Below are 12255 nucleotides of genomic sequence, written 5' to 3' on the forward strand. Positions count from 1 at the left end.
CCTGGAATGTCATCTGTACCTTGTAGATTTTTAGGATTTTATTGTCAGTCATTATTTTCATCAAGTTGTGTTTTTGCTACTGTCAATTAACTGTCTGAGCATCCTTCTAAGAACTGGAGTTAGTCAGAACCTGGCTGGTAGATAATAAACCCAATGTAAAGAACTGTCTGGGGAGAGAGAACTGATTTGCATAAAATCACTGGAGAAGAATTAAGTACGAAAATAGGTGTGAGTAGCTGTAATACAAGCAACAGGATTCAGAGAACTGAGTGATGAATGTGGGCTGGAGAAGTTTCATGTGAGAGGTAAAACTCGATGGGGCAGGATTAAGATAAACACCGGAACAAGGAGGACATGCAATTGCGGGGAGCAGCATAGCTAAAGACAAAGTGGGGGCTCAACGTGATGGGTATGAGGAGCAGGGAGCGGGCCTGTGCTGGAGTACAGGGTAGGTGTTGGGGCAGGTGAAGCGTTAGGTAAAGTAGAATTTTGAAATCCCAAGACAAAAAGAACAATAGAGATCATCATAGTGTCCATTTGGCTTAAAGAGACTTCTGAAACGATTTAATCCAAATCTTTTATTTTACATTTACAAAAACTGAACCCAACAGAGGTTAAGTGACTGGTCCAAGGTCATGCAGCAAGCTGAGAATTTGAATTTGCTAGAGCGAGAAGTGGGGAGCTATTAAAGATTTCTTCAGCAGGGTAGTAGCCTAACGCAAGTGGTATTTTGGGCAAGATGAGTCCCCTACCTTTAGATACAAAAGGTCAAGAGTTGGAAGAGGCAACACACTGACCAGTTGTGTATGTGGCTCCGATATAGCGGCCCAGTAGGGAGCTTGCTGGGCTGTGGGTAGGCCAGGTGCTTTTCTTCACCCTAGGCAAGCATTTCCTCTTGCATTCTTGCATCTCAGTGAGAAATAGTGGTCCTCAGGCAATGCTCCCTTCTTCAGTCCAGAAACTACCAGCTGTCTCTGGAAAGAGACCTTCCTGATGGGGGACACCATACGGCCCCTACACTGTTCCATGACATTGCCCTCCTGTTGGAGCTCAGTCATCATTGCTCCTACTCTCTCCTGCTTTGAGGGTCCCTGGTCCCCTTTAAAGTTCTGGCCCGTGGTGGCCGAGGCAAAGCTGGAGCTGGAGTGACCGTGGGGGACATTAGTGTAGAAGGAGGCAGGGCTCCGGCCTGCCACCACCGAGGCGCTGCTTGTTCACTTTCACCACAGGACCCTCTTTGGGTTGTTCCTGACTCTGGCTCTGCCTCAATTCTCCCCATGAGGAAGTTGAGGACAAAAGCAATCTAAAGACAAAGCTTTCTTTGTCTGAGGTCATACGGTGAGTCACGGCAAAACCTCAAGTCGACTTTGAATGTGTTCTCTCCTGTTGGGACTGCTCCCTAGAGCCCCCTTCGCTCTCTGGGGGCACAGCATGTAGATGTGGGATATTGGGAGGGCATCAGGAGATGAAGACAGGAGGGAGCACTGGTCTCTACCTGGAGTGGAATCTGTAATGGGTGGTGGCGTCTCCCTGTGGCCGTCAGCACAGGACTCAGCACAGGACACGGAGTATTTAGAGAGTGGTGGTTTGGGACTTGCCACACCATCTCTAAAGTTTTTTGTAACCTTATCAGACTAGAGATAGTATCTACCCCAAGGCCAGGACAGTGTTAATCCTATGTCATTTTTGGCATCCTGACTATAAATCTGGATTGACTGATGGGTAAAGGCAACTGAAAATATTGGTCCGGTAGACATGGCAACAGAATAAATTTCCCTATGCTAGAAACTCGGGTTATAGAATGACACACCTAATAATAAGCTTTTTATAAACTTCTCTTAAAAAGACTTTGGTCCCAAGGAAAGCATACCGGAGTAGGTTAAGGAGAATCGAGCTACACACACGGCCCTTTTGGTAACTTGTGAGACGTCTTTGTCAAGTTTGCTACTCCCTGCTTCTTAGTTCCCAGAGGTATCGAACAAGATGATCTCAGAGATCTGCTCACCTCGACCATTCCAGAATTCTCAAATGTTCAGAGGTCAGTCTAGCTACCCCACAAAGTTTCTCTGTCCCTCAGCGTCACCTTCTACTGACTCCCAAGCACCACGTTGATGGAAGGACACTAACATCCCAAGCTTCTCAGAGCACTGGATATTCTAGCGTTGGTGCAGGAGCCGGGCGTGACTCACGGTTTCTGACTCGGTGCCCCCAGGTAGTCACGTGCTGGGCCTGTTCACAGGTCACCAGCAGCATTCCACAGGCCCTGGGCGTGAATGAGAATGAGGTGCTGCAGACCTGCTTACAGTCCAAAACACTACAGGGGACAAACACTGGCTGGCTTAGACCCTCCTCTTCCACTCAGCTCACTGCTTAGTGGATGCCAGTGCTGGAGGGAGGCCGGCCTCTGCCCTTGGTCTGTGTGAGCTGCCGGAAGTCACCAAGCCTCTTATAAAAATGCCAACAGAGTCATAAATCCTGCCTCTACTTACTTTTTAGGGTTGCTGTGAGGATGTTATGCACTTTTCAAAGAGCCCAAGAATTTAATGTACACTCAAGAGTGGTCTTAATTCCACACGCCTTGACAGTCCCACCCACTGGCCAGGGCAAGCGGCTTCCTTTCATCCGAGGAGACAAGTCCCCCCTCACATGTGTACAGCCCTCTCTTCTTCACACAGCCCTTTCCTCTTCTGTGATTCTCACAAGCACCCCGTGAAGAAGACAGGGAAGTCCATCTTATCCCCACTTTATAGATGAGGAAGCCAAGGTCCAGGGAGAGTAATGCTTGATCAAGGTCACAGAACAGCTGTCTTTCCTAAAGGCAGGGACAGGGGTCGACAATTGTACTCCAGACACAGTATGAATAGAAAAACATAAAGGGAATCTATAAATTGTGAGAGCATGAGCTGTTTTAATTTTGCTTTTGCAATCACCCTACCTACCCCTGGCCACCCGCTGGACTGACACTTTGGGTTTCTTTGAGGAGCGGAGGCTCTCAGACTCAGAAGTACATGAACATCCCTCCAAGGGCTTTTAAAAACTGCTGGTGCTCAGCACACCCAGGGGTCACCCCACACCAGTCCAACCTGCATCTCTGTGTTGGGGAAGCTAAGTTGAGAACCATTGCTTCAGAAGGTACTTCCCTAGGAAGAATTGTGTGAGACTTCGCCTAGCCAAGGCCTGACACTCCAATGGCCCTTTGTCAGTTCCAGGCCCTCTCTGGTGTTAGCTGTGTCCAACATGGATGACTGATCTCAGCCAACCCTGTTTCTCAGAGTGTGCACAAAGGTCTTTCTCTTTCATTCCCATCAGGGTGGAAAAGTATATTTTCTTCCCATACTGACTTTAATGAGGTGGGAGTTTACCAGGAAGCTCTAAGCCTTTCATAGATCAATGAGCTTGAGGCTAAAACAACCTTCCAAAGTGAAAAGTTCCCTTGGGATTCCGTGATTGGGGTTCGGTCATGTCACACGTGCTTTGACAACTTCTTCCACGATGCCTCAGGGTGCTGTGGGAATAGGCAAGAAATTTTCTTCCCGTTTACCTGAGAGGGAGCAGAGAACTGGAGTGAGGGTCCAGATCACTCCAGGATCCAGTAGGGACTTCGGTCTTCAAGTCTGGACACTTAACATTTAGGTTCCAAGTATAGCCTCTTTGTGACACTCCAGATCATCAAGATAAAAACATGAGCTATAGTTATATGATGAAATCCCAGAATATGGAGGCTGGAAGAACCTGAATAATGTCTATGCTAAGTATCTCTCTGATATCAAAATTATAATAATCATAACTACCAATTACTGTACATTTACCGCATGTCAGACACTGTGCTTTGGTTTACATGTATTTAATCTTTATAGCAACTCCACAAGGCAAGTATACCAAACCTACCACTGGCCCAGTCCTGGTTTGGGAGTCACATGGAACAAAGCCAGCCCCCTGGGCATCCGTCCCTTTACATACGGAAGGAAATTCTCATATACCCACCCCTAACCCGTCTTCCCCCTTTTCGGTTTTCCTAAGTGTGTTTCAATCTAATATCTGACTATTTATGTTTCAATGTGTCCTACCTGTTCTATGACCTTTTCTCCTTCATTTATTTACTTATTTCATTTCCACCACTCTACCCTGTCCAACATTAGCTTGCTAATGACACATTTTTTATTATTTTGACATTTAAGATTACAACATGCATCCTTGACTTATAAAAGTCTAATATAAATGAGTAGTCTTATCACTTTCCGGATAAAGCAAAAACGTTTTAACTGTGTAACTCCATTTATTCCATCCAAATCCCATTCAGCAATATGCTACATATGTTTTAAATTCCACACTACATTATTTTTATTGTTTATATTGAAACTGGCAAACTTTTTTGGTAAAGAGCCAAGTGGTAAATTTTTTGGTTTTGTGGATCATATATGGTCTCAATCACATATTGTTCTTTTTTTTTCATAACCCTTTAAATATGTAAAAGCCATTCTTATCTAGAGAGCCATATAAAAATAGGCTATGGGCCAAGTTGACCTATGGACCATAGTTTTCAGGCTTCTGTTTTATACGGTCAATATTATTTTGGCTTTACTTACATACTTACTCAGGTCTTTGTTCCTTCTTACATTACCATGCTTCCCTCTGGGATCATTTTTCTCTTAATAGTATGAATGTGTCCTTCCACTGACTTCTGACCTCCATGGTTTCTGATAAGTTGGTCATTAATCATAATGTTGGTCTCATGTGTGTGAAAAGTTGGTTTTCTTCTGTTTTTGAGTTTTTTTTTCTCCTTGGCTTTAGAACTACTCCTAGACACATTGATTATTACAGTTGATGTGTTTTGGCAAAATTCTCTTTGTGTTTTTCCTACCCAAGGTTTTTTTTTGTTTTTTGTTTTTGTTTGTTTTTCCCCCAGCTTCTTTTATCTGTGGCTCAATATTTTTCATCAAATGTGGGAAATTTTCAGCCATTATCTCTTCAAATCTTTTTTCTGCCTCTTTCTCTCTCTACTTCTTCTGGGACTTAGTACCTGCATGCTTCCGCGTTTGACAGTATTCACAGATCTCTGAGGTTCTGTTTATTTTTCATTTTTCCCTTGTATTTTTAAAAATGTACTTTCTATTGGTCTTTCTTTAAGTTTACAGGTTCTTTTTTCTGCCACCTCCAGTCTGTTGCTGAGCCCATCTCATTTTTCAGTTATCGTACTTTTCAACTCTGGAATTTTCTTATATATTTATACTTATTATAAATATATTACAAATATATATAAAAGAAAATATTTATATCTCTTCTTGTAAGCCTTTAGTCTTTGTTTTTCTGTAGTTCTTTGAACATTGTTTCTTTTATTATTTGAATATGTGTATAAATGTAAATATATTAGCTGCTTTGAAGACTTTGCCTGCAAAATTCAACATCTGAGCCCACTCAGAACCAGTTTCATTCACTGTTTTTTCCTTGAATACGAGAACTCACTTTTCAGTTTCATGGCATGTCTAGTAACTTTTGGTTGAAAACTGGATATACTTGTTAAAATTTAGCAATTTTGGATTCTGTTTTATTTTTATGAGGGTTGTTGGTTTCTTTTTTAGTAATTTGCCTGGACTTAAACTCTGGAATCTGTCCTTCTCATGGTGAGCAGCTACTAAAGCCTTTGTTCAGATATTTTATTTCTTGTGTTTATTTTCTTAATCTAAGGAGTCACACCTGGGTCTGCATGGTTTAGTGACCAGCCAACGATTTGGAGAGAGGTTATGCTCAAACACCTAAAGTTTATAAGGCTCTGTCTATTGATGTGTGTGTAGGTTAAAAAATAAACACAAAGCTACAGCCAATTCTTCGGTTTTTCTTCCCTTTAATTTTACATGGGGCTCTTGCAGGTCTTCCCAGCACAAAAATAGATGTCCAATCAGCCAGGAATATGTGAAGAGCATGTCTTAACCCTTCCTCTTTCCTGGTTTGCTCCATTAAGTATCTGGTTAGTTCACCTCTATTCCAAACTGGGTACAAAACATCAGGCTAACAAAGCTGTGAATATTACACATTTATTCCCACATTAGTCCACCACTTTTCACTTATTACTGTCTAGTTTTTTCCCTCTCTTTCTTGGTTTCTGTTTATTTTGTGTTGTCTCCTGGTAGTTTTTAAATCGAAAGACAGGCATCATGTATGAAAACTTAGATAAGTTCATGTTCTGGATGGTGCTATCTTCTTCCCTAGAGGCTTTATTTTTGCTTTTGGCAGGTGGTCAGGTAGGGACAGATCAACTCAAGCTAAACAGGAATCAGATCGATTCAAAGCTGGGCTTCAGTCTTTTTAGAGGCTGGTCTACTTCAAGTTTATCCCTACTCCTCGGGTCTAGTTCTCTGAAGTCCCAGCTGAAAGCCTGGTATATTTATCATGGCTCTTCCTTTTTTTCTTTTTTTTTTAGACAAGGCAACCCTTGGTCAACCTCACAGATTGCAAGGATCTTGTCAGCTTACAATCCTTTATTTTTTATTTTTTATGCCTACAGCACCTGGTCTTCCTAGGTGGTCTCCCATCCAAGTACTAACCAGGCCCGACCCTGCTTAGCTTCCGAGATCAGACGGGATCAAATGGCTCCTCCTTTTTGATGGGTGCTGAACCCCAGTATTTTCCCTACCTCCATGGAGCTCTGAACAGTACATTAGCCTCTTACCTGCCAATTTGTGTTATATGATTTGGCAAATGCTTCCGGGGTAAAGATAGCATCAAATATTGGGCTTCCTCTCTTCATTTCCTATCTCTCTGGCTCTTGGCCCCTCAAATTCTTGCTGCCTTTATAACTCTCAACAGATGGGGTGTCTCTGTGTATGTGCGCGTGTGTGTGTGTGTGTGCGCGCGCGCGCGTGTGTGTGTGTGTAAATGCATAATAGAATGTCCATGGAGGAAAAAAAATAAGGCCTAGAAGATTCCATAACAGTCGTAGGAAAAGATGTAGGGAGCCACTGATTATCCTCAAAAACAGCCAATTTTGAGCGCCTTTAAAACCTTTTAGAACTAAGTTGGTAGATAGGAGTTCTCAACTCAGTCTCACCCCTCTAAAGAAAAATTTTAATTTTTGCTGCCATAAAATTATACTGATAATGACATCTATCTCCCTGGATTGTTTTAATGATAAAACAGCAGCACTGTTCATCAAAATTAACATATTTCAAAATTTATTTTGTGCCAGCACCGGGCTAGATTTTCTTATATTATTCGATTTAACATTTTTTAGAGTTCTGAGTATATTTGCTGTCGTAAATTTTTTTTTTTTAAAGAAAACTATATATATCAGGAGACTAAAGGCTTTCTTTGAGGGGCAATTTTTTATTCCTCAGACTTGGAGCCTAGAGGATAAGAGGTGCTGAATGGGACATTTCTCAAAGACCCGAGTAGAGTTGGCTTCCAGCCACTGTATTCCTCTGTCCGAAGATCCTAGCAAAGCCCAGAGAGGGGCTGTAAGGAGCCTTATAATCTAGAGGCGGACCCCAGGCTCCCATGTGGGATCCCTGGGGCCAAGGGCTATTGCCAGGAGGAGATGCCATCTTCTCATTTCTCTTCGATGACCATTTTTCTAATGCAGTCGCAATTGAACACTGGTTGGCAAACAATGGCCCGTGAGCCAAATCCTGGTTTTGTATGACCTGTGAGTGAAGATTTCATTTTAGATTTATTTATTTGGATGCTTAGTTGTTCCAGCACTGTTTGCTGAATGGACCATCTTTTCTCCATTGTTTCGCCTTTGTTCTTTTATCAAAGGTCACTTTGCTCTCTTTATGTGGGTCTTCTGGGCTCTCCCTTCTGTTCCGTGGATCTAGTTGTCTATTCCTCTGCCGATACCACGCTGTCTCGATGGCTGTAGCTTCACAGGAAGTCTCGAAGTTGGGTAGAGCCAGTCCTCTGGCTCTGATCTTTCCTCCTTCTGGGCCTCACCATAAAAACGTTAAAATCAGTTTGGCGATATCCACAAAAGGTTTTACATTTTTAAATAGTTGAGGAATATAAAAAGATTGTTTCTTGACACGTAAAAACTATGGGAAATTCAAATTTTAGTCTCCACGGATAACGTTAATTTGTTTGCACATCGTCTACTGCTGCTTTCACTACAGCAGCAGAGCCGAGAAGTTGTGGAAGAAACCGTACGGTCTGCAAAACACATTGACTCTCTGGCCCTTTACAGAAAGAGTTTGCTGATCCCTGGTCTAGATCTTAGGCTGTGACTTAGCTTATTGCTTATAAGCGCAGCCCGTGGAGCCAAAACACCTGTTTTCAAATCCTGCCATCACCATTTGCTGTGTCACCTTAAAAATGCCATTTAACCTTGCTGGGCCCTTATCCATAAAATGGAGATAATAATATTTATCTCATAGAGTTGTTAAGATTCAAGAAATTATGTCATGTAAGTGCTTAGAACAGTGCCTGGCACATAGAAGCTGCCTATATGTGTTGGCTACCATATATGTTTTTATCCTGGCTTAAAAAGAATATTACCAAAATAGTCTCAAATCTCTGCCCTTCTAATTCATCTAACACACTACTACTCTCAGAGTGATGGATGACCAGCTTAAAACACACCTCCACACTCGCCTCTTCAAAAACTGCTCATGGCTTCCTGTTGCTCATGGAGCTGACACTGGCAGCTCCACAGCCCAGCTGCTGTCTGTGCAGCCTTGCCTGCTCTCCCCTCATCTCCCCTGCCCCCCAGTTACAAACCCCATGCTCCAGCCTTTCCAGGGCTCTGTATTTGTCCACACCTCTGCGCCTTCCCATCACATAGCTCATTCTGCCCAGAAAGCTTTCTTCTGGGAATCTCAAAAGGGTCACTGAGATCTGGGGGCAGGTTATAGCTATCTTTCCTGTTATGAGCTCCAGTGTGGAAATCAGTGCCAGATTTCCCAGTGGGGATGAACTGGAAACATACTCGTGCTCCTCATGAAACACCAGAGAAATTCTTTTTAGGGTAAAAAAGTAAAGCTGCAGATAAAGGCAGGGGTGGAAAATACATCAAGCCCTCTCCCCCACGTCAGGCCTCTCTTTGGCTTTGCCTAATGTTGTTTGGGGGTTCTCACATGGTATGCCCTTAACAAGGAGAGTGCGCCTGGGCAGAGAACTGGGCGGGGAGAAGTCAAAGGAAGCAAGGGACCTGGATCTCTGATTACGCATCAGTACCATAAATGTATCATGAAGCTGTTTAAATAAATAGGCATCAAGATTATGAAACGACATGAAAAATGCTCATGATACAACATTAAAGGGAGCTTGCAGGATACAAAATCACATACACATTAATAACAACTGAATGAAAAGATTACCTGATGGTGGTCACGAAAGTGTCAACAAAGGGAATCACTTTTGGTTGTAGGGATAGAGGCACCGTGGGTGACTTTTTTTGTTGTTGTTCCTTTATTGAGAGTGCTGTTCATTGTACTATACTATTATTTGCATATTTAAAAGGTTAAAGGTTTTATGGGAAAATTCACCAACTTGTACACTTAAAATGAGTCTTTTTATTGCATGTAAGTTATGTTTTTAAAAAGTTTAAAAAAATTGTTTTAAAAGACTGACCCAAAGTAAGCTGGGGTGAGGACAGTGTTTCTATAGTCTCCTACCTCCCTTTTCTCCTGCTTCAGCTACTTTCAGCAAGACCCTTCAAGACAGCCCGTCTAGCCGCTATGTGCAGACATGGCTATGGAAGCCCCATGATTAGCCCTTCTCCTAAGCTCACATCACCCTTCAGACTATCCTAGAATGTCCTCTGCCTTCCCTGCTTTGCCCTGGCTCCCCAAACAACAGCAGCCATTAACATTACCATCCCCTAGAGTTCTGCCGTTTGCTAGGGAACCAACCGGTAAAGGAATCTGTGATGGTGAGCCTGTGCATGGTGTGGGGTTATTGCTGACCCCTCCCAGGTAACACTTTTGCTTTCCAACCTGGGGATTCTGCCTTAATGGGCTGCATTAATGGAACCACAGTGTTCCAAACAATGGAGGTGATTGTTGGAGGAATGGAATTAAGACTCTCCTAACACAAGAGGTGTTACTAAGGTGAGCATGTAGGTGTAGGCTGGCAGCAAGGCCACGAAAGGTGCAAATTTGAGTTCCCATTGATTTTTGAATTCCAGCTAAATAACCTATTTTTGCTTTCTTCCAGGGACTACCCAGGCCAATACCTCTCCTGAAGAGAACACATTGGAAAATCAGCTATGGACTGAGGTAAGGGCTTTGTCCTCCTAAGAGATGTTGGGGGGTGAGACGGTCCCTTCCAAGGAACAAATCCAGGTTTTCATGCAAATTGGCAGGACCCTTCCTGAGGCCTTGAGGGAATGGGCTGGATGAGATTCTTCCCCCAGGAGAGCCTGGCTGCCTGGCAGAGCAGAGATGGCCCAAGTGTGTCTCCTGGAATTTGGGGCTCATCATTCCTGCAGACTAAGTGGGTGGTTCCCAGAAGTGTCTAGAAAAGATTATAAATGGGCTTGTTATCTCTATGAACCTTGAAGCAGATGCAGTGAGCTATCTAAAGGCATCTGGATAAGGACTTCCCAGAATATCCACAAGATAAGAGTTGAGAATAAATGCCTTATCTCTTACCATAAGCAGTAACCCAGGAGAAATTAACTTATATTTTCCTGTGATAGTGAGATGTGGTCAAGGAACTCATTTACTGTGTGTTGTCCCCTGTTGGAGTATAATAAGTCCTCCAAGGTTCTGTGGTGACCTGTAATAAAACCAATTTTACTATAGACTAATTGATATAAACAAGAATTAAGTTCCTACAGCATCTCATCAATGTTATAATGAAACATCATTGAACAAAATGACATTATTCGAACACCTGCTTATTTCCTCTTCTACTCTCAATTCTGGGAAGGAAACATGATCTCCTTCCCCAAAGCCTTCCATGTCACTCACAGAAGCAGGAGCAGCTTTGGACTCCTGTAGCATCTGAGAAGGCCCGAAGGTCTTGAGAACCCAAGCACTGGTCACTCAGTCCCTCCTCTGCCTCTAGGCTTAGGACATGCCAATTTGATGGAGACACAAGAATCTCCAGTTTCAAGTTTACCCAGTTTCCAGCCACATATACACATAATGTCTTTTGTGTAAATAATCAAATTAAAAGAGAGAAAGTAGATAATACAAACAAATGGAATAGCATAGATGGACTTTTTAAAAAATCTTTTAGTTTAAGTATACTGGGTCTCTCCTTAATGTGCATAATTTAAAATGTACTATTTTACTCATTTCTGAATGTACATGTTAGTGGCATTAAGGACATTCACATTGTTGTGCAAGCATCATTACTGTCTGTCTCCAGAACTTTGTCATCACCCCAAGAATTGATTTTTATTCTCCTTTCTCATCCTCCTTTTCTATCCCACTGTTCAGAGGCATTCTTACCTGCCACCTGCTAAAACATTGTGAAAAGACGCATGGCCTCTTTTACTAGGTGACCTCAGTTTAGAAGAACATGACTAGGGACAGTTTTGCGCCTGGACTTTGAGCCTAGCTAGAGCACTTACACCAAACTTTTGGGACCTGCAATATATCCATAGGAGGCAGTTGATGTTTCCCATATTTGATTTCATTTGCAGATCCTGGAAGGTTTTCCTTTCCTGTGCAACCTGGAGACATCAGGATCCAACGTGTCTTCTAAGTCAGGTATGTGACCCCCCAAGCCATACCCAGGAAGGCTGGAATCCTCTCTCTAGTGTGGCCAGTAGGGGCTCCAACCCTACTTCTGTTGTGGTGCAATCAATTCTAAGATCCACGGAGCCAATTGAGATGAATTATGAGCCTTTATTAGCCTGCCGGGGACTGACTCTCTACCACGCAGGGTTCGAGGAGATCAGCCCCAAGCTCCCAAAAGAGGCAGCTTATAAAGCCTAGAACCACACCCTGGTATAACATCAAACAAGCAAACAGATTACAGAAGCAGAAGTTGGCTGTTAGCATATCTTTGCCCAGAACCACACCCTTAACATTCTCCACTGGTTTTTTTAGGGGAATTCAAATCATTGATTCATCAACCTGGAGCAGTGGGTAGTGAGTTCTGAGAACCATGAGTTTCACTGCCTGCACCCTTTTTTTGACATATGTAGTTAACAGTAGATCTAATCCTCTCCTATTCTGTCAGGTTTCACCTAAAAGCCATACAAAGACCTCCTTACTTTAAGACAGAGAGAATTAAGATGGTCCAGACTGGACCCTTGATAGTCTTATCTTTAGTGGGTCCTCTGTCCCACGCAGGGTCCATTGTTCTGATGTA

The 12255-nt window shown here is 42.9% G+C and overlaps 1 protein-coding gene across 1 annotated transcript in view; it reads left to right on the forward strand.

Moving 5' to 3' along the window:
• The window catches only part of PLB1 (phospholipase B1), a 120842-nt gene that overhangs the window by 4851 nt on the left and 103736 nt on the right, over positions 1-12255 (forward strand). The window contains exons 3-4 of the mRNA XM_006910435.3: positions 10144-10205; positions 11582-11648. Coding sequence (XP_006910497.1) covers positions 10144-10205; positions 11582-11648 — 129 coding nt within the window. The remainder of the gene's footprint in view (positions 1-10143; positions 10206-11581; positions 11649-12255) is intronic.

The sequence above is a fragment of the Pteropus alecto genome, unplaced genomic scaffold (genome assembly GCF_000325575.1).
Source record: "Pteropus alecto unplaced genomic scaffold, ASM32557v1 scaffold61, whole genome shotgun sequence".
Lineage (NCBI taxonomy): Eukaryota > Metazoa > Chordata > Mammalia > Chiroptera > Pteropodidae > Pteropus > Pteropus alecto.